This window comes from Nipponia nippon, unplaced genomic scaffold, assembly GCF_047370975.1.
Source record: "Nipponia nippon isolate SJK-2023a ecotype South Korea unplaced genomic scaffold, ASM4737097v1 scaffold_19, whole genome shotgun sequence".
Taxonomy (NCBI): Eukaryota; Metazoa; Chordata; class Aves; order Pelecaniformes; family Threskiornithidae; genus Nipponia; species Nipponia nippon.
Genome location: NW_028262335.1, coordinates 6,497,917 through 6,520,322, shown reverse-complemented (window position 1 = coordinate 6,520,322; position 22,406 = coordinate 6,497,917). Strand labels below are relative to the sequence as shown.

General features: G+C 47.8%; 2 protein-coding genes across 4 annotated transcripts in view; one reads left to right on the top strand and one right to left on the bottom strand.

The window, feature by feature from the left end:
• The window catches only part of PUSL1 (pseudouridine synthase like 1), a 28,339-nt gene extending 25,170 nt beyond the window's left edge, over window positions 1-3,169 (bottom strand). Inside the window, exons 1-3 of one of the 3 annotated variants that reach the window (XM_087755462.1) lie at window positions 2,972-3,088; window positions 2,300-2,353; window positions 1,750-1,807 (exon numbers count right to left, since the gene is read on the bottom strand). In XM_087755462.1, coding sequence (XP_087611588.1) covers window positions 1,750-1,776 — 27 coding nt within the window. In that variant the 5' untranslated portion in view covers window positions 1,777-1,807; window positions 2,300-2,353; window positions 2,972-3,088. Of the gene's footprint in view, window positions 1-1,144; window positions 1,338-1,749; window positions 1,808-2,299; window positions 2,354-2,971 lie in introns of those variants that run through there. The other 2 variants (XM_009460911.2, XM_087755461.1) reach the window with 2 other exon arrangements.
• A 2,651-nt stretch (window positions 3,170-5,820) lies between these two features.
• ACAP3 (ArfGAP with coiled-coil, ankyrin repeat and PH domains 3) overlaps window positions 5,821-22,406 on the top strand; it is a 102,998-nt gene continuing 86,412 nt past the window's right edge. Inside the window, exon 1 of the mRNA XM_087755344.1 lies at window positions 5,821-6,012. Coding sequence (XP_087611470.1) covers window positions 5,966-6,012 — 47 coding nt within the window. The 5' untranslated portion in view covers window positions 5,821-5,965. The remainder of the gene's footprint in view (window positions 6,013-22,406) is intronic.

The following is a 22,406-nucleotide window of genomic DNA, read 5'->3' as shown; positions in this document are numbered from 1 at the left end:
TTAAGACTTCCCATGTGGTTCTAATAGACACAGCCCTGCTCAGCAGTGCCCAGCATCAATACCACCACATGAAAGCAAAGCACATATCCCAGAACTGGCCTACAAAGTGCTGATACTGTGAAAAGACAACGCCAAATAAGTTTATCTTTTTCTTTTTTTCTTCTTCTTTTCTCCTTTAATCACCCATCCTACCCATTTGCCTATTAAAACAAAGTTACTCAGATAATGCAAAACAACTGCTGGGCTCACCCAAAGTCCGGCGCCTGGGGCTGAGACACTGGATGGTTCAGAGGATTAGATAAATGAGATAGAAAGTCCTTTGGGGCTCTTCTTTCAAGATCTGCACAATATTTATACACTTTCTCCACAATGGTCTCAGGCAAGAAGCCATACAAACACACCCCGAGAGCTCTTATTCATACCATAATTCATCACACTTTCCTTCTGCAGACTGCTTAGTAAGAGCATGCAAGACCTATCACCCTCACAAGGCCCAGCGTGGAAACGTCTTGGCCATGGTCACGGAGTGGCTGGGCAGGACAGCAAGTCTGCTCCCAGACCAGCTCTTCAACAACTCTGCTCCCTCACACCACCAGGACTGCAGCTAATGCAGGCAGGGCACAGGCTATCACAAACAAGCATGGGGGGCACACCACCTTCAAACTGCTACAGTCTGTGATCTCAGGTTAGACAGTCTGACCAAAAAGGAGAACCAAATAACAAAAAGGCATGATCTGACCTAAAGCAATCAGTTTCAACCTCTTCAAAAATCTCTTATCTTCTAAATGGCCACAAGCTGCATTTCAAACTACATGATGCTTCTAAGACAAGAGGGAAAACAATGCAGCTTCCTTTTGATTCCTGCCCTGCACAGGAACATGGGATTCACCAGCACTGCTCAAATGCAGCTGAACAGCAGCTTGTAATTAAATTACAATTGGGTTACACAAACATCCAGGTGACCTGAGCATTTACCCTATGCAGGTGGCCCCACTCCCTACTCACTGGTGTAACAGCTGGTCTTTTGCATTCCTACTGCTCACTCACTCCAAGCCCAAACAGCACTTTGGTCCTGAAAGCCATTCTTACACTCCAGGAGACCCCTGTGAGCAGCGCAGGAACAACAGCGATGACAGGATCATACCTTTTTTCCCTGGCATATCAGAAGAACTCCAGAAGAACGGAAACAAAGCATTTTTTTTCTTTGGAACAATGGATATCCTGCTGTGCTTTATTGTGTCTGAAAACATCTATCAGAGACATCCTCTCCCGGGAGGATACAGCATCTAGTTTCTAAATCTATGAAGAACTTAGACATGAACTAAATTCAGAGGAGCTAAACCTGCTCAGAACCGAGGCAGTTCTAAGAACGAGTGGAGGCAAAGCCACAAGTACTAATGAAGCTCACATGCTTAAGTACCTTCAGGTGGGCCAGCACCTGAGCAGGGGCTCTGAGAATCATAGTTCTGGACTCTGATACGTCAATTTCAAGTCTCTTTGAAGGGTTCACATCTTTTTCAGGATCAGGATCTCAATGTCTCTGACTTCACCCTGACCTATTTCTCCCACCTGTATACTGACATCATTTCTAAAGCACTTTGTTTTGAATATTGTAGTGTTTAGCACTATGCAAGTGTCTTTTATCAAGTGTCAATCTAAAAATAATATTTATCTTTGATGATATCTGTAGCTCAACAATGTGACCCTAGAAGTTTCATTCTAAAGACAATATAATTAGCAAGGACCTACCTCCAAATAATTCTGGACTCCAACCATCAACTGATCATTCGAAGTCTCCACAACCCCACTGCAGAGCAAAACAAATACAATAGTTAATGGTATGTGTCAAGACTCAAGGACTTGACACAGAGTCCACCAACACATCCAGAAGCTAATAGGGGACAGTCATCAAACTGTTTGCTATTGAGTGACGTGGATCTTTTTACAGAACTTGCAGGGACCAAACACTTTGATGAATGGACAGGAAAAAAAGATGCAGCAGTCATTTGCAAGAAAGGAGGCTGAAAATAAAAATCATCCTTCAAATGTTACTCTCTGGTCTAGCCCTTCAGATGGAGGCTGACAGGTTGGGAAGAGAAGGCAGACAAATTATACAAGAAAAGAGTTTGCAGATAAAACTATTTCAGGGCCAGGAGTTGGTTGCCAGCTGCAGGTCCCTTTCCTGCAGGCCCTGTGGATGTCATAAAGGGGCTAAAAGAGAGCTTCCTTCTCTGTTACAGAAGTCACAGCCATTCACAAAAGGTGCTGAAGTGCAGAGAGATGGGTGAACCCAACCTACCTGTAACTACTTGGAGTAATTTAGGTCAGTACCCACAGTGACACAGACCGTGCGCTGCAAAAGAATTGTGGGTTTTGGCATACAACGGTATTATTCTGTAAAATCCTCATGAAGATAGGCACAATCCCATGAGTTGGAGCTGCACAAGTTCTCCCACACACTTTTTTTTTGATGTACACAAGCACAGCTACACACGTGGGATGTTTAAGGCCTGGGGAAGCCCAACCTCCGCTGTCCTCCTCCGGGACTCAGCCCACAGATCACTTCACCTCCACCTCTGGAGCAGTGCAGGTCTCTGAACCACTGAGAAGCAGCCACACCACGGCTGCAAGAAATACAGTAACTTGCCCTCTCCCCGCTCAGCCCGAGACCACAAGTTTGCTGCCTTCTCTGCCCTTTGATGTTTTCTTTTTGCCCATTTTACGCATTTCCCGCCCAAACCATCCCCTTCCTTACCCACAACAGCAGAAAGCAGAGTTCAGCTCCCCGTCTGCTCTCGCCTGCTGAGCGAGGGATTTACCCCTCACCACAAACACTGCACTCACCCATCCTTTTCCCAGCCGCCTCCTTGGAGCTCTCCCACCGCCACCCATGGCCAACCCTCCCCAGGGCCACAACAGCCGCCGATTTCCTTCCACCGCAGGTGGCTGGCGAGGCGGCTGAGGCACCTACCTATATTTAGTGCCAAAGTACTGAAAGAACACTAGGTATCGGGTTGGGGGAGAAACCATCTTTGCTGCCTACGGCCCCACGGCGGAGGCTCTAGGTCGGGCTCCTGCTGGCGGCGGGGGGGGGGCCGGCGGGGCCCCGGGGCGGACCGTGACCGGCGGCCTTCCCGCCTCTCCGCGCGGCGCAGGGCCGCGCCGCCCCGCTTCCCTCAGCCGGCCTCCCCCGGGCGGCCCGCCCATCGCCGCCCGCTTCCGCCGCCGCGGCCGGGCTGGGGGGGCCCGCCAAGGGCCGGGGCCTGCTGAGGCGGCGCGGCGGCGGCCGGGGCCGCGGTGGCTGCGGCGGCGGCTGCGGTGACCGTGGCGGGGCGCAGTTCCGGGCCCGCCGGAGCCTGGCTCCGCTGGCCGGCAGGGCCTCGGGGCCCGGAGCAGGCGGGCCGGCCCGACAGCGGCCCGGGCCGCGGGGGAGGCGAACGGCAGCGGTTCGCTGGCCGGGGAGAGCAGTGACGGGGCTCCGCGCCTCCCTCCTCCCGTCCCTGTCGCACCTCACCCGGCGCTCGGAGGTTTTGCTTTTGCCTGGAGGGAAACCAAGTGCCTGACGGTGACCCGGGCAGCGATCGTGAGGGAACAAACCCCCTCAAATCCGGTCCTTCATCTTCCCGGCTGCTCTTCGGCTCTTAAATTTTACTGCAGGCAACCATCTTTTGGCAGGTGGCTGTGTGTGCCTTACCGTTTGCCATTAGAAACCACTGCGCTGGGCTTTTGTTTGTTTTTTCGCCAGTTTCTGACAGAAATTGATCCCTGGGGTTATTCCTAGCACAGCTCAGGGCGCTTCGGTTGCCCCAAGTCAGATAAGCACCTCAAAAAATGAAGACTTGAAGTGCCAGAGCAGGAATGTAACTCCCCCAGAAAAAAAATGGTTTATGGGTTTTAAGTTTACAGGGCGAAGACCAGAGCACGATGCCGTGGTGAGCGGCCCTCCACGCTCTCCTTTCCTGCCTTAGGGTTCCTTGTGAGTTTGGGATTGTTGACTCAAAGGCTCTGATGTTCCCAGCCGACAGCGAACCTACCCCGGCTCTGCCGATAGCCGCGTCAAAGTCCCCGCAAAAACCAGCACAGGCATTTCAGGCAAGCCTGTGTTCCTCTACTTCAGCCTGCCTATGAAAAGATGTGTGCAGGCTACTGCTCGCTGAGGGTGAATAACAGCTACAAGGACAAAAATAGGCTAAGATAGTGGTAATAAACAAAGGCTGCGGATGGTCTTCGTGACTATGTTCTGTATTTTAAAATCTTTATTCATCTTTCTAAAATACTGAACTGCAATATCTGTATGTACAATAGAAATCAGTATAAACAATCACCCAACTCATTAGCAAAACAGGGAGAGCAACAGAAAAATCCCTGGCCCTCTCGTACAAATCTGAGATCTGTTTTGAATGGAAAAATCCAACCAGCTTTGAACTCCCACAATGGCATCCAGGCTCTATTATAATGAAACTGATGAATCTCAGCTTTAAAGAGGATGGTAATTTCTAATCCCTGAGCTTGTGCATACACACGCAAGCAGAAACATCCACATGCTTTCATCTATGCTGGAAGAACCAAAGAAAATAAAAATGGTATCGATTTGACCTTCATGAAACCACATAAAACAGAGGCCACAAGAGGTCACCTTGCCCCTTCTCCTGGACCGAGGTGATCAGCGGGGCTAATTTCTTTTCCTGCGTTCCTCAGAACCCCCCAGCGTCTGATAATTGTGTTAAATAAGTCAGACTTTTGCTTGCACAAGGATACTCTTGACTCTGCCTGACAAATCAAGCCAGGTCTGGGAACTCAGATGGAAGCGGGAGCCTGGCCTAGAGCTGAATCTTAGCTGTAGTTTGTGTATGGAAATGGCATTGAACATCTTATTTCATCTCATTTCATCACAGTTCTGTCTGTGGCTGGGGTAAGGCCTCGTCGTGACATTTTGTCACGGATTCGGACGCCCCTGGCCCTAGTGTTTGTCTGACTCTCGGCTTTAGTTTAGGTCCGTGTTACACAGGATGCATTTTCTTAAAACGTGGAGATTTACACTTCAGGCCCTTCTCTCAGTCCTAAATTCATATCAAGCCTGCAGCGAAGGACGCGGTTTATACTTGTTCTTCTGTCTGTGGTGCTCGATCGGTGGAGGATCAGAACTAAGCCCGTTGTAATTAGCCTCGTTTATCCATGCCACGTTACATCGCTATGTCCTGCAGCAACCCCGATCTGTTCAGCTGGACCCACAAGCCCAGATGTCTTCCTTCCTTGGGTGATTACACTGGCTTCAGAGGAGTTACTGCAGATTTACTGCATGGCTGATGGCAGCAGCAAATCCACTGCGTACAGAAAATTAAAAACTAGATTAAGGAGTAACAGGATTGATGCCAATCTTTTTGACACTGCCGGTATAGAATCGCACCGTGCATCCTGGACGGTTGGATTTGTTTCTGCAGCGCGCACAACCTGGTGTCAACCCTGCGTGCGGATGACGGGCTGCACCTCCAGCTAATCACCCAACCACGCAATTAGCGTGAGTTGGTGTGCGAGGCGGCGGCTGCTGCCACGGCCCAGAAACAGACGCTCCGGACAGCGGCTGAGTGTCTTCTGAGAACCCATCCTCGTTGAAAGACAGAGAGGAGAAAGCACAGGCGAGGAGAGGGGAAGGCAGCGGCGTTTCCCAGCCTACCGGAGCCGCCAGGCAGCCTGCGAGGGCACGGACCCCGCTTGCCCGGGAGGGGACCCGCGGGCCGCCGGCGCAGCGGCCCTGCCCTCCGCCTCCTCCGGCCGCTGGGCCCGGCCCGGCCCGGCCCTCGGCTCCGCGGGGCGGCGGCGGGCGCGCTCATCCCCGCTGAGGCGGCGTTCGGCGGGCGGCGGGCGCGGGGGGCGGGCGCTCTCTCGCTCGCTCGCCCGCGCCTCCTCGGCTGCCGGCGGGCGATGCGCTTCCTCCGCTGAGCGCTCCGCGGGCCGAGCCGGCAGGATGACGGTGGAGTTCGAGGAGTGCATCAAGGACTCGCCCCGGTTCCGGTAAGCGGCGGGGCTCCGCTAATGGCTTTAGGGCGGCGGGGGGCCGCGGTGAGGCGGCGGGGCGGGGGGGCGACGGGGGACGGGCAGGGCCCTGCCGGCTGCGCTCTCCTCAGGGCCGCGCCCGGGCAGCGCTGGGCCGGGGCGGCCGCCGGCGGCGAGGGAAGCGGGGAGCCGGCCCAGGAGACCCCCGGCCCGCCGGGGCCGGGGCTGGGGCTGGGGCTGCCGGCCCGGCGCTCTCCGCCGGCTGCTGGGGTTCCGCCGGCCTGCAGGCGTTGCCCGCTCCTGCTCCGCATCCCACCCTCCTCGCCCCGCTCGGTTCGGACGCTTTGCAGATGAAAAATGACTGATTGTGGCACCCAGCAGACAGCGCCGGATCCCGTTTGTAACAGGGTAAACTGGCATCATCCTGTGGGGATCAGCTGGACGGTGCTGATTTAAACCACCCGAAGAGCCGGTGCTAAGAAATACGGTCATTTTCTATGCAGTCACATTCCCATCTCTTGGAGGGTGGATTTTTTTTTAGCAGTCTTGAAGGAATCCAGGCTATGACAACAAAGACTCCGTCTTGGCTCTGCTGCGTTTAAATCAGGCCGTTTCAGAAATGCCCAGGGCGGGAGAGGAGCCTCCACATTCTGGGTACCGATGCTCCATTGTGCCAGCAGCATCCTGGCTAGGTGTCCGGTTGGGCTAGGATGTCCTGACACTATAAAGGGAAGATCAGAGCTTCCATAGCTAACAATCTCCTGCTGCTTTCAATACTGTGCCTGGATGGGGACAGAGGGAAAGAAAGACAATAGCCTGCAGGAGCAAGTTGGTTGGCTGTGCGTACAGGGGAAAGAGTTATCAAGGGGTCTCTCCTTCCCTGCAGACGTTTCTTGTTGCTCCTTCTCAAAACCTTTTTGTTTATTAAACAGAACGGTTTGCATTTTCCTTTAAGTGCATTTAAAAATCATTTCTTTGCATGCAAGATTCATACGAAAGGCTGTAGTGGTCTGTTGCTGTGGCTACTCTGAACAATTGTCATTTTGTGTATGTATGCGTCTGGTTGTGTACAGCTGCAGGTCACACAAATACCTGGGCAAGTGCATCGTCTTTATCCCTGCATATGGGAATACGTAGGGCTGTGGAAAGGGTTTTTCTCTACATGTTTTAATTTTAGTTGCGCGGTAAGATCCTGCTCTTTCTTGTTCCAAAGCTGGTTCCGAAAGTGTAATGGACAGTGTCATGCGAGATGACAGGCTGGTCTTACTCGTGTGCCTGGTTGGCATTGGAATCATGGGAGTTTTTCATCAGGAAAAAGTTAGATGCATGGACAGGTTTGCAGAAGGTATGAAGCTCCTTCTTTAGACCTCTGCTCACTTAGCATCAATTAGGGTTTATCCACCCCCTCTCCTTCTTTTTTGACTGTCATTTTATCCTATTGTGCTGCTAAGCATGTGAACTGTTCAGTGGCATCCTTCCAGAGCAGTGACTTCACTGTCCAGATGTCTCGTTCCACATGGCACTGACCCTTTTCCTGGTGACGTCAAGATTGATTGATATGTTTATTTATTTATTTTGCCTTTGGTGTGTGTGGGCTTCAGGCCAAGTTTTTTAGTATGCAGGCAACATCATTCTGCTCTGTCTGCTCCATCCATAAAAACAAAACAGCTCTCAGAGCACTGTGTTGGACCTTTATCAAAAGCCAGTTATTTAAGCATGGAATTATGAACTATTTCCCCAATGGCCAGACACAGTCTGCCTGTTACAGGGAGAACAAGAGATTAGACTAGAGAAATAAGCCTGTATATTTCAGGAGGGCTGAAATATATGTACCAGGGGAATATGTAAACTACCAACACCTCAGACAACGAGCAAATACTGGCATTAGTGGGCCTACAGCAAAAAAAAAAAAAAGAACAAAATAGAATTCTTCAGACTTTCTCAAAGGGTACAGATATTAGCCTCCTCGTGTACTTTTCTTCTTCCCGACTCTTTAATTAGTTCTTCCGTTACAATTATTTGCTTGTAATACAAGCGAATCCTTAGATGCCTGTAAGGGACAGGACTTCTGCCATAGTGCATGGCAGAGATGCTTACTAACATGTCCCTAAAATTTTCCAACTATAAAAAAAAGTAAAATGCCATACAAGCTAAACTATATGCAAAAATATGGATAGGAATGAGGTGAGAGAAGGTAGCATATAATCCACTATCTCAACAGAGACTGAGACAGCAATAGGTAAAGTCCCTTGCCATAGGAAACATCTGTGGAAGAGGCAAAAATTTAATCCAGATTTCCCATGCCAGCCCCTCGGCTAGGAATCACCCTCCCTTTCCTGCTGGCAGCCACCGCTGCACAGAGCCCCTTTGCACTTCCCAGTGAAGGGTTGCGCCATGTTTTCCAATTGGCTTATTCCCCTCAACAGTGAGCCTTTGAGATAATCAAATTGTTTTGTTTGTTATACACAGGGAGCAAAAAAACCTCCAAAAAGTATTGCACAGGTGTAAACAAACACTGTATTAAGCATCCCGTAATAAGACTACCAAACTAGTCTACTTTAGCAAGCAAATCCAATTACATGTCAAAACTCTCCAAGTCAATACTCAATATACATTCAATCCATCATTGCTTCCTAATTTATAGGGACCAGTTGCTACAAAGAAAACTTTTTTTTTTTTTTTTAAATTTGTTACTTAAATATGTATAGATCTTTAGATTGGTAGATAAGCCTTATTTCTGTAAGGCATCTTGTGGAGACATGTATATTCAGTTCCAGTAAACAAGTATAATTATCTTGAAAGACCAGTTCTAGCACATTTGCATGCAACCCCAATAGATATTGTGGCTTTCATCTCCCTGAGATGCAGAGCCTTCTGTTTAACCAGCAGTAGTCTGGGAAATCTAGGAACACGTTTCTGACTTGTTCCACTCAGTCACGGAAGCCAGGGTCTGGAGTGAGGCAAAGAAGAACCCATTACTTCCCTTACCCTTGCAGATCTGTTAAGCAACAGTGCTAGATGAATAAATTTGGCTCGTTCTTGCAAAATGGAAGTCCTTGGGCATACTGCCAGCTCCCAGGGCTTACCCCCTACCTTTATTCCCTCCTCGCTCAGGGAAGACTCACTTGGTACTAAGGGATGGGTAGGGACATCGTTACTCATTCTGGGTGTAAATGTGCTCTAGGGACGATCAGGAGGACAAGGGAAGGGTAGGAACAAACTGCAGAGGTTGGACCTGGCTGTAGCACTGTGTGGGTCACAGAAAACCCCAAATGCCTCTGTGGTAATTCCCACAAGGGAGGGAAGTAAGCCGTTATTTCCTTAACTAACATTGCTGTTGCAGTTGTTGTTGCTATTAACTAACCTTCTTAATCAGGCTTGTTGTGAGGCCAGGGTTACCCACTGCAGAGTGGGCTGCGTCTCAGTGGGGTGAGCCAGGAGGTGCTGTGCTCTGACTGTAGCACAATGACTCAGATGGTGGAATCTTTTGACGAGGAGCCCTTACAGTCACCATGACCTGAGGGAACAGACAGCTAACAGCATCCCTCCATGTACGTCCAAGCCCCAGGCCACCGAGGTACCTCTGTGCTGCTTAGCAGGAAAGGGAGACCTGCAACTGAGACACAGGCTACACAAGACCATGTACGTGCCCAGGTCTGAGGGGTGCCAGTCCTCACCTCCCCCATGCCTTGCAGCCTCTTAGCTGGCTGTGACGCTGTAGCTGAGAAACCCAGGACTCCCTGGAGCAGCGCTGACATCAGGCAGTGACCCAGGGACAGAGGCAGAGATGTTTGTTCTAGCTGTGTGCAGCACTGTCTGCACATTGTTGTGGCTCTCATTAGGCAGAGAAAAATGCAGGCGTGTAATTCTAGCTCCATGAAAGATGCAAGAAAAAAAATTTGTCATTTGCCAGCGGAAAAGAAAGTGAAAAAAACAAGGACATTTTGAAAGTATTTTCTAGGTCTTACTAGGGTGTTTCAAACAGAACGGGAAGAATTAAAACCCTTAGTCAAACTGATCTTGCTAAGTCTGATAACAGATTGAATTAGACAAGTTTAAAGCTAGCATAACCAGTTTTAATGCATCCATGCTGTGTGAATGTCTGTTAGCGAAGGCCTCTGCAGAAAAAAACTTTAGTGGCTTCTGTGTGATTTGTGTCAATTGACACTGCATGCCATTGACATGCAGTTTAAGGTATGCCAAACTTATTAGCTTAAGTTACTTCAAAGTAAATTTAAATTACACCCAGAATGGCCAAAGAAGGATCTTCATCTGTTTAACTAAATCAGTTTAACAAAAAGAGCACATGCATTGATTTGAAATTGGTTTTTGTTACACAAGGCTTCTTATGTAAGCAAGACCGCTGATACTGATTGCAGTTGCATGAAGATACGCCTACACAGAGAGCTTCTGTTTGAATCAGGGACTAATGAGTACAGTTGCCATCACTTGCTGGTTTAGTTGCACGAGAGAGAAGATTTTATCACAAAAGCAGCGTGATATTATCTATATCAATCATAATACCCGTCTTTATCTATTTATTCTGTTTCTTATCTCTTTATCATTGCACTTCTAAAGTCAAAGGGTCTGAAGTATGTAAAGGGAGAAGTCAAAGCAAAGATGTCACCATATAATTACTTCCTCTCACAGTACCAGCCATGAGATGCTCTCCCAGTTACAGCAGTCCATCCTGTCCATCCAGCCCCTAAATATCTATACATCAGCGTGGTGCTTTCCGAATGCACTGAGGCTTTGTTTCCTCTCCCGACTCCCAGCCTCCCTTTTTCAGCATCACTTTAAAGTGACCCCAAGCCAGTAATACAGAACCAAATCTGGCCTTTACCGGGGTTGTACTGGGGCATGGTTTATGGTGGGGTCCATCCCTAATCTCATAGGTTGGCTTCTCCCCCGATGTGTATTTGTGGCAGCTTGGACCTGATGTGCCATACAGAGACTGTAGTTGTGACAGCTTCACCCGAAGGGGCCTCCTTTGCGATCGAGGCTGCGTTACATTTCGGCTGTTCTTGTGTCAGGTGAATCACATTCACAGCAGATCACAGCAGGACCCTGGCATGGCACAGGTTTTTTTTTCTCCATAGGTGGTATCACAGAAGTATATGGAAGCAGAAGTCCCTTAATCTGAGGTTCCCTGTCATCAAAACTGCCACGTGAATCCTGAAGTACTTAGGAAAAAGCCACAGTCCTTCAGCCTGCATTACTGTGGGCAGATCTGAAGGTATTTATTCAACGTGTAGTCAGGTAAAATCCCCTGGTATGAGAGAACTGACTGGGTGACAACTGACTTGAGATCTCTGCCTTGGCTTCACAAATGGTATTTTATGCCAGATTTTTGGCAAGCAGTTTCCTTAGTAACTTTGAATTGTGAACTGCGTAAGCAGGGTATCCCAAAAGGCTGAGGTTCTGAAGCTAAAACCCCACTGATCCATCCCAACTCTCCAAATCAGAAAAGGATTTTTTATTTTTTTTTTTTCCCCAAGATAAAACTGCCCAGAATTAGAAGCTGTGAGTTTGCAGTGGATCATATTAAACTCTGAAATACAATCTCTCAGGCTGCTCATGGGAGCTATAGCTCCTAAGTTTCATGGTATAGCACGTGGATGAGGGAAATTTTGATGTTTCATAATTTGAAGATTGACTTTGTTACTTGAATAACACTTCTGTAACACACCTTGCTTTGTAATGTATGTACCCTGTAAGAACATCTGCAAACCTTGAAATGTTGCTAGTTGTCTGACAGCAGTTTCTGAGCTGGAAGTTGCTTGCTTTCATTTTCAGTAGCCATTCCTCTCTGTTTTCTGCTGGCTGGGATGTATGTGGCTACACGGAGATGAAAATCATCTCTTTTGTCAGTGGTAGTCTTCGGACATTTTTCTCTCTCCCTGGCTCTCTTCGTTGCCGTGAGATAAGTGTAAGGCGAAAGCCGTTCGACATGAACAATTTTGCAGAAGTTTTGCAAAGTGTAAAACTCTGGGTGTCACAGGCTAAGGGTGTGAGTGTGGACTGCTTTCCCTCAAAGCCTTCCAGAGGGCAACACCACAAGGAACCGTAGGCCTTGTCCTACCAGGATGGCCAAAAGCCACTGAGAAAGCCAAGTTGCTAGTTTTCTAGCTGTAATAAAGAATGTAAGAGGGTTGGAAGTTAGATGACAAAGCTTGCTAAAATGAAAAAAAAAAACAAAAGAGCAATAACCCTGTGGTGAAAGAGTGTAATTAGACCCAGAGGTAATGTGGCTGAGAGATGCTGATGCTAGCTTATCTGCACTATTGAAATGATCTGTGGGAGAGTCATCCATTCCTCCTCGGAGAGTGCCACATGTCTTGATAATTGTGCTTTGCTGGTTGTCTTGGCACCATGCAGCATCTCTGGATTCCAACCCTGGTCCTCGAAGGACTGCAGCATGGCCAAGTGAGCACGTAGAATAAGAGTTCAATGAAACATTATTTGGCGTAGCCTCATTCACGTGGACTGTAGACAAGCTCCTGTTGAAATGTGTGTTACTGCAAAGCCAGCGAGCTTCGCATTCTAGGGATAAGTCAGAGTCCATTGTCACTCACGCTGCTGGAGCTCAGGAAGCTGGAAAGGTGCCACACAGCCAGTTTTGCGGAGGTGATGGGAAACAATGGTGTTGAGCCTTCATCTGAAGGGAACCCAGGCTCTCTGCTAGCTAGGGTGGAGAGTGGGGAGTCCAGGGGCTGAGGGCTACTGCTCGCTTTGGCACTCGGTGACTGTGCGGCTGAGGAAGGTCCCTTTAATTCATTTCAACAGCCCCACAGCCGTTTGCCTTCATTTTGTTATGCCTCCCAGAGACAGGAAGACAGTGCAGACTCTGGAGTCAGGCTGGGTTTTTTGGTCTCAGTGGCATCATCGAGGCTGCTCTCCAGTCTGGTCAGGGAGAAGGGATGCAACAGCATGGCAGAGCGTCCTTTGCCTGGAGGAGCTTGGACTGCGCGACTGACAGCTTCCCCTGGCTGGCTGCCCCTGTGCCAGGCAGCCTGAGATGGGAGCTTGTTGCATGTTAGCAATGTTATCAGTGACATCGCCTCTATTAATCTGGGTGTTTTTGCAAAGTTTTGCATGGTCAGTAGGGCAGTTCAGCTTTGACTTAATAATCACTGGATAAGGAATAAAGCACTGTCTCATCTGCTAATGCACAGATCAGGGCATTGTAAATTCTGCTACAGCTCCTGAGTTAGTTAAATCCATGCTGGGGGACCTTGCAAGTCCCTTTCCCCAGTTAAACAGTATTTTCTGATTTGTAGGGCACATATTTTGGGGTTACTAACACAGGTATGGTGAGTTGAGAGACCCTATTCAAATCACATAGTGGATATAAGGAGGCTGAAGACTTTCAGTTTGGTATTGGGGCTTAACAGGGTAACAGATGAACTCAGGATAGAAAGTGTGTGTGCTGGATTATTTGGGGTTAGGAACAGCATGAAGGCAGAGACCTGTAATGAGAGCTACAAGAGTGACTCTGGGTCTGGATGGGGCTGTCTCTAGGCTGTGTCCATGCTGTCTCGCATAGTTTGTCAGGGCAAACTCGCACGCCTAGCCGCTGTTCAGATACACGGGGCTGGTGACAGAGCCGGTTTCCCACCACCCAGCAATTTCCTGTGGCGGTTGCAAAATAAGTTTGTGTTAATTCCTGCACCTACAAGCTACCTCAAACTGCTAACCCCATAAAGCCTCGACTCTAAGCTTTCTAAACTGCTCTGTTCTCAAGGGGCAGTGGAAGAGCAGGGATGGGAGGGAGGAATGAAAAGCAAGTGCAGAGGCTTTGGAATCCCAAGCTTTTCTGAAATGGTGATGGTCCCGTTAAAACCTGGTTTCATAACACTATGAAATTTCAGCCACAGTATTACTTTTTTTGCAGCAAGGCGGCCAGTGGAACCGTGAGTTTTTCTGGCTTCCTAAGCACTGGCTTTGCTTAAAAAACCAGGCTACTGCTAGCTTTGTAAGTCCAGTTATCTGGGATAAAGAAAAGAGCCCTAGAAACAGACCTGCAATCCAAGTTGGGTTGGATTTTGGGGGCAGGACAGAATGTTTCCGTGGAGCCAAGAGTGCTTGCTTGAGTGTTTGCTTGCAGTTCTCCTCTGCGTCAGGGCTGTATTCTGATTTTGGACATTTACAGTCATTCCTGACTGCTATTTCCCAGGTGTTTGTTACACACACAGGTTGTTAGCTCTTCCCATAATTAATGTGGTTCCTGCCTAAGGTAAAGCTTGCTTTAAAAATGGGGGTGGAGGAAAGGAAGTGAATAAAAAAAGAAAGTAGATTTGGCTCTGTGCTAACATATTGCCATGCTAAGTTTTCCTGTGGGGAAAGGAAGAGGAGCCAAGAGCAGAATTTGTTCCCTCTTCGACCAGCAATTGCTGACTGGGAGGGAGAGGGGGAAGCAGGCATAATGGCCAGTATGGAAGGCTGAGATTTCTACCTGCCAGTAGCTTTCTAATTGCTTTTTTATCTTCTCTGAGGCACTGCAGAGCCTGCTCTGTTAGGATCTTGGAATGGGCAAGACAAGGAATTTAAGCTGCAGAATTCCCTGCATGGGGTATGTTGGAGCACTGGGGAGCTGTGTCCCAAGGGGCTGGACTATGTGGGTTAACTGCAGCCCCAGGGAGATGTGTCTGTCTTCCAGGCTGCATGGAGGTGAATTGTGTCTCTGTTCCCCAGTACGCAGCAGCTAGAATCCCATAGGATCAGGAGCAGACGTAGGATACTGAACAGTTATTCCCATGGACTTGCAAGGAGGGTGGAGGCTGATTTCCTGCAGCCCCACTGTGTCCGTGCCCAGCTGCAGCCAGACTGGCCCTCAGCCCAGCAGGAGCTGCCCACAACTGCAGTCACAACACCCATCGTGGCTGGCTGTGAACCAACCAGGGAAAAGCATCGTGCCCATTGTGTGAGCTGCTAGAAGAAAAGGAAAAGTGTTTCTACTGCTATTCCAACAGATCAGAAAAGAGGACAGGGTATGCTGGAGACTCTATTCTTCTAGAAGGCTTAGAGAAGAGTCTTTATGTGTTTCCTCCTGCACATGCTTGGTGATGAGGAAACTGGCTTTGCCACCAGTCCCGTGCATATGAACAGAGCCTAGGCATGCATGTATCTGCCCTGACAAACTAGGTGAGACAATACCAGCGCAGGTCAAAGAAGTAGTGAGTAAGCCACACGTGTTGCTGCAGGAGCTGCTTACTCCTCTGAGCCACTGCTCCCAAAAGAAGAAAATGAAGGAAGATAATTGTCCCCACACAAACCTCTTGGCAAAATGTTCCATGCTTTTCACTTGGTGGAGTATGTGTTTGGCTTACTGGAGAGCATTTGTTTTAAAGCAGTGCATCTACGGATCTTTTTATTTTTGCATGTTGCTGTCTCCTCTGGCCTCTCATTTTTTAAAGAAGGGAATACAGTTCGGAGACTTTGATTTATAGGAAGGAAGAAAGGACCAGAAAAAAATAATGGAAAGGTTGTATGTGTTCTCAACAGCCCATACCAATCCACTGAATACAAGGTTAACCAAATGCAGCCTGGGACGTTTACAGTAGAGTGTGCCCACACACACGTTATGTTCTTGTCTTGCTTCACCTTATCTGCAGAAGTTTGCTTTGCTTATGTGCCAGGTCTCTCCTTGAGGGAGGCGGAGAACATTCTGCTGCTCTGATACAGTTACCCATCACTTAATTCACTGTGGAATAACACACACACACGTACATGGTCTCTGAGAGTAATCATTCTAGTACAGAACTTTTACTGGATATAGCGAGGGAATGGCTAAAAAGCAAAGCAGTATATGCATTACAGTGGATTAAAGGGATGATGTCAGAACTCATGGGTGGCACATCCCAGAGTGAAGTGCTTATTCATTCCTTAAATAAGCATAAAGTGGCACAGTCTAAACAGATTATATAATATCAGAGAGTGAGATAATCCGTTCTCTGCATACCCCGTCTGCTTCATCACCCTACAGCAGGGCTTAATAATTTCCATACTCTTTATTAAATGCTACTGCTAATAGAAACAGCATGTGTGAACATGTGTGTAAGTGCATATGTGCACATGCAGTGTTCCCAAGGGTTGGATACATCTGCCTGTTGATAAGGTAAGAGGATATTTTATGGGAATACAATTTAGCTCTATGGCCTGCATGTACATGCATTCAGATGCACAGAAATATAGACATATAGCTTGTCCTTTCTCAGCATCCAAGCAGCTGTGCCAGTCTTTATTTAACCATACATAGAGGAGACTGACTTACGGTTTTGTTTGCTAAATCTCTGACCATCGTGTGTCGATTTTACAGACATGGTCTGCATATATTGCTACAGTAAAGTATCCCCATGGACATAGGGAACAGCTAAAGGAGATTTATCTGTACTTCTATGACAAGGAAAAGTTAGCTTATGCAAGTGTACACACTTGTGACTTGCTTTGAGGTCATTTTATGCCCATGCACTTGAGGAGAATACCAGCTTGAACATCAGCATGGTCCTGCTACATTTTCAATGTTGGGGTAATGCAGAAATCTCCATAACTATTTCAAAGAATGGCTATTTAAGCATGTCAGTTGTTCCTGCTCCATTCTGGCTCAGTGAAACAATGCTGTTTCCCACAGCTCAGTTTCTTCTCAGAATATCACCCCTTTGTTCTCTCTGATAAACCCAGTTTTTGGCAGGAAGTATGGTTTTGTCCCCGCACCGTGACCTCGCCCCAGGATGTAGGAAACAGCCACTGTGATAGCACTGACATAGCAGGAGGCCCCCTTCCCTTCCCTTCCCTTCCCTTCCCTTCCCTTCCCTTCCCTTCCCTTCCCTTCCCTTCCCTTCCCTTCCCTTCCCTTCCCTTCCCTTCCCTTCCCTTCCCTTCCCTTCCCTTCCCTTCCCTTCCCTTCCCTTCCCTTCCCTTCCCTTCCCTTCCCTTCCCTTCCCTTCCCTTCCCTTCCCTTCCCTTCCCTTCCCTTCCCTTCCCTTCCCTTCCCTTCCCTTCCCTTCCCTTCCCTTCCCTTCCCTTCCCTTCCCTCCCCTTCCCTCCCCCTCCCCTCCCTCCCCTCCCCTTCCCTCCCCTTCCCTCCCCTTCCCTCCCCTTCCCTCCCCTTCCCTCCCCTTCCCTCCCCTTCCCTCCCCTTCCCTCCCCTTCCCTCCCCTTCCCTCCCCTTCCCTCCCCTTCCCTCCCCTTCCCTTCCCTTCCCTTCCCTTCCCTTCCCTTCCCTTCCCTTCCCTTCCCTTCCCTGCCCCACACTTCCCCACACTTCCCTTCCCTTCCCTTCCCTTCCCTTCCCTTCCCTTCCCTTCCCTTCCCTTCCCTTCCCTTCCCTTCCCTTCCCTTCCCTTCCCTTCCCTTCCCTTCCCTTCCCTTCCCTTCCCTTCCCTTCCCTTCCCTTCCCTTCCCTTCCCTTCCCTTCCCTCCCCTTCCCTTCCCCCCCCTTCCCTTCCCTTCCCTTCCCTTCCCCACACTTCCCTTCCCTTCCCCACACTTCCCTTCCCTTCCCCACACTTCCCTTCCCCACACTTCCCCACACTTCCCACACACTTCCCACACACTTCTCTCCCCACACGCTTCCCAGCTTTTCTTCCTTGCACCATCTGGAGGCTGGCACTTCAGATGGTGTGCTCGGATTTGCAGAGAACAGCCTACCTGAAGGCTGGAGGAAGAGAAGGCAGCAAGCTGACGTTTGTAGAAAGACACCTGCCTTAAGTTTTCAGAGTGTAATAAAACCAGTTCTGCCAGATTGAGTTTAGGGGTTTGGAATAACGCAAGCTCTTGATGTACCACTGACTCATCTGAATTCGGAGATAATGCATAAAACTGTGGAACAATGCCAAACTAGTAAACAGGGCTGAGACACTGGCTTCCCTCAAAAGTCAAAATGCTATAGCATCTACCCTCATGGACTTCAATCTTTGTGTTCACCACAATTATTCATAGTTTAGTACTCCATACTTCTCTTTTACCTGCAGTTCTGAACTGTGCAGGTTGAGATGAGATGTGTGAGATGCCAAGAAATCAGGAAGAAGTGGAGGTTTCTAGCTGGATTTTCAGTATGGAGAATGAATATCTGAATCCTACAGGGCTGAACCCTGTTGTTCTGACCCTTGACTTTGTGCTTCAATTCTTTTTCTGCTGCTGAGGCCCTGTTACTACAACGCCAGCTTTGTTCTCCCTTGCCTGGGCCACATCATTCAGTACAGAGGAAGTATTAATTTTTACTCCAAGCAGCAGTGGTCCTGTTTCTTGCCCAATGATTCCTTCTCCCCACAACATTTTGGCTTTTTGTGTGAGCTTGGGAATTTCCTCCTTGTATAGGAGCCTAACCATCCTATCTCCAGAGCAGGGTCCAAGACAACGTCAGGTATGCAGCAGGACAGTAAGGTTCATCCTGCAAGGATGATTTACTAGCTCAAAGGGCCATCATATGGCCACAGAGAGCAGGTAAGTAATCTGTAGCTGGTAGAAGTCCTGCTAGCTGTACTCGAAAGACTGTCCTTTTCTAAAGCTTGATGACTGAGACACTAATCCTTTACACGAGAATTCATTCCCCAACGCCAGCCACATCACAACAGTTCAGTTCCCTCTGGAGAGGTGTAAGAGGAAGTCAGAGCTAGAAAAATGGGACCATGCCCAACCCTAGAGAGTAATACATAAGAGCAAGGGATGAGTAGTGTCTAGGACACTTACTCATATTTCCCCCAGCAAGCTTCCATGCACCACCAGCTGAAGTAGCACCACCATAAACTCTTATCCCTTTAGGAAAGGGTTGTGTTACTGCTATCAGTACTCTAGAGAGGAAAAAAAACCCCAGTTGTTTTGTGGCACTGGGACACAGCAAAAAACATGTGGCACCTCCGGGAGGGTGCAAGCGACACCCAGCTCTCCCAGGGCAAAGGAAGGGGCAAGGACCCTCCCTTGTTGCCCCCAGGTCAGTCAGCACTTTCAGCACTTCTGCTGCCACAGAGGGCAAGACCTTTGCTGTGTTTGGCAGGACACGACACAGGAAAAGCCTTTCAGAGAGAGACAAAGGGAGCATAGAGGTTGGAGAGCTCCAGTTCTGAGCCAGGGCCCAGGGGAGGGAGAGAAAAACGAAACAAGGAGCATTTAGTGCTGAAAGAGATCCCTGCTGGGGGAGGGTGGATTGAGCTAAACTGTGGACTAGGGGAAGTCTCAACAAAGCCTGCTGGAACTTGTCCAGCCCTGTTGGTAAACGGATGCCGCTGGGTTCACTTGGGGAGAAGACAGAACTGTTTGATACAAGTTTTTTGATAAATCCATTTTGCTTATAAAAGAAAGCAAACAAATGTCATCTGAGGAGTCGCATGCCCACATAATGCTGCTTTCTTCAGCTCAGATAATAATATTCCTGTATTCAGTCTTTGCTGTGCAGTTTCCATATTGCCACTGCAAAAGCTCAAGGAAGGGAAATGCTTTCTGGTGAGCAGACAAGCAATCTCTGCTCTAAAGTTGCTCAGCAAGCTGGATCCAAGTGTGTAGGAAAGAAAAAGGATCACTCATGGGAAAGTGCAAATGACCCACCTGATGAAGTCTTGAGGGTGGAGAATGTTTGGTCATTAGCATGCCTGTTTCTGGGACGTGTGTCACTGGTGTCCTGTTTGTGGAACTTGTCAGATGGATGAACAAGCTCGAGAGGGTCAAATAAGGCAAGTTACCTCTCTGTGGGAGACACAGCAGGCCCAGGTCAGCACAAAGCAAGAGCCAGTTGTGTCATTCTTCTGCAAAACAGATATTCAGAACAGAAAGGAAGGTAGAGATCCATTCAGTTTGATAACCAGCAGAATTACTAGCTACCAGCAGAAATAGTGCTATGCTCTGATGGGCTCGGTGGTAGTTACCAGCTGATCTTTGTCAGTTGCTCTGCCAGTTCATCAGCATTCATGCAAATGGCTGGCCTGTGAAATGGTCTGCATGGAGAATCCGTCACTTTGAGCTGCTCAGCTCAGCATTTTAGCTGAGAAATGACTTTCAGTGAGCTGAAGGGGACAAGAACAACGTTGAACAAGAAATGGGTAGTCCTGACTGCTCTGGCAAGCCAAGAACCCCCTTTGCCCTTAGGATGGTGCCTTTTTAAAGTCAGCTGTCTGATTTACTGTCAGTCAGACTGTAGAATCCCCGAGAGGTTGATGTTCCTTACTGGTTTTACCATAGTTTGCACAGACATCTGCATACTGCTGATCTGAAACCACCAAAAGGGCTGTGTAGAGAAGAGATGGTACCTTAGGGAAGCAGTCTAGTTCAATACTGTTTCCTGACCTGATCTACCTATCCTGACCAAGTCAGTTTTCTAATGGGATTTTCCTTTCCACACACCCTGAAACAGCAGTACTGGAAGATTAATAGTACTATGACATTATTGGGCTGCTTCCCTTTTCTCTCAAGATTTGAGAAGCTGCTCAAGTACTATGGGCAGAAGTAGGAAATAGTTTGCTGCAACTGCTGTCAGGATTTCCCCCCTAGGCTGTAATTAGGAGTGGCAAAAAGTAAACTACCTTCTTCATAGCATTTCCTCTCTGCTTTATGTACGCATTATGATCTGCAGATCAGAGTTGGACAATGAGAGATCCAGATGCTCAAGATGCTGTTGTCTCCTTGAACATTTGGCTGCGGGTTACAAAAGAGAAGCTGGGGGGAAACCTGTTATCATGAGATACATTACATAAGGAGTGCATTAAAAGAGCTAAGGAAGGATTTAATCTTTAAGCTGTTAAATCCTAGAGTAATTTACGTTGGAAGAGACCTCTGGAGGTCATCTAATCCAATGCCCTTCTCAAAGGAGGTCCAATTAGATCAGGTTGCTTAGTGCCTTGATTCTACAGGAGCTCAGACTAGCTATCAGAAAGTAGTGATGCAGAATTCAGTGTATGGGAAAGTACTTGGTAAACTCAAATACTTCAATAAATTCCAGTGGGCCATTTTATAATTTGAACATAAATGAGAAGCAATACTGGAAAAAGCCTGTGCTTGTGTATATGTAGCAGAGTGCCTAAAAGCCATATCTGTCATTGTATGTCTCCTGAAGAGAGGTGTCAGTTTTTGCTAAATATTAATGTGCTGATTTAAAGTCAATGGAACACCATGCAACCAAAATATGAGGTCTTATTCATCTTACTTCAAAACTCTGTCTAAACATACACCTCCAGCCTCTCAGTAGAAGGATAAGAGCCATAAACTGACATTTACCACGTTTCAGACAAAGACTTGGATATTTCTGTAGCTGTGCAAAACATTATGAACACTATTACCAAAGCTAGAGCTAAACTAAGTTTAGGCACAGAATCTCTTCACCCATGAGAAGACATACTGGAAACGGTTTTAGGGTTGTATACCTACATCTAGCCTCCATGAAAAACATGAGAAGATAAAACACCAAATACCAGGAAAACATCTGTATTTATGTACCAGTGAAAAACAGATTTGAGGAATCTGTTTTTCATGTCTTGATGTACTTTCCCTATTTTAATTGTTTATCTACTTGGAGGTTCTTGTAGCATTCAAAAGCTGTGCTGAGGCCACCTCTGACTGCTCCTAACAGCAGAACAGCAAGCTGATGTGACTGGCTGGCTGTACTGGCTTGCTCTTAGCAAACTAGTAATCCAAACCCCATCTTGCAGCAAGGCAAGCCAGCAGTCCCTAACTGTACTGCCCATCGGGACTTTATAAGGAGCGAAGAGTTGAGTCTGCTAGCTACTTGTAGTTCTGTTGCAGGAAAGGAGCTGAAGCTGATAGATTTGATGACAAGTTCAAGTGTTTGAGCAATCATTGGGCTCAAAAAGGGAAAAGAAATATTTCAGTGGAGCCTTTGAAGAAAACAAGTGAGAATAAAACAACGAGGAGAGGGATGAGGACCCTGCATCTCAGAATCATTTCAGTGTCACATCATTAGAGCTTTTGCTGTTCTACCTCAGTTTTTTACTGCAGAAAACTCTCTCGTGCTCCCAGGATCAGAAAGCATTGGTATGGCCTTCCACATCTGCATCATGCTTACAGCCATCTGTAGAGAGATTTTAGGCAAGATTAGAAATACAGCTTATTCCATTATCCTAGAACAAAAATAGGAGACTCGGACCACTAAAAACAGCTCTTCTATTGCCATTTCTCCATTAAGTAATTGGTACAGTTTATCCCAAAGACAGATGCAGTTTAATGATGAGTAAAATCCCCTCCACACTCCTTAGTTCACAAGAGTGACAGTAAATGAATTACTCTTTACAAAACATAGCATGAACCTCAGATAAAGTAACAAAAAGCAATTCAATTTTTTTAAAAGTGACTTAAATGTGAGTGGCTTTAAAACTACTTGCATAATCTGTTTTTACCTAGGTTTCTTCCACTTATTCAAAACACAGTGTAGATCTTGGATTGAGCCGGTGATTTCCACAGGGAGGAAT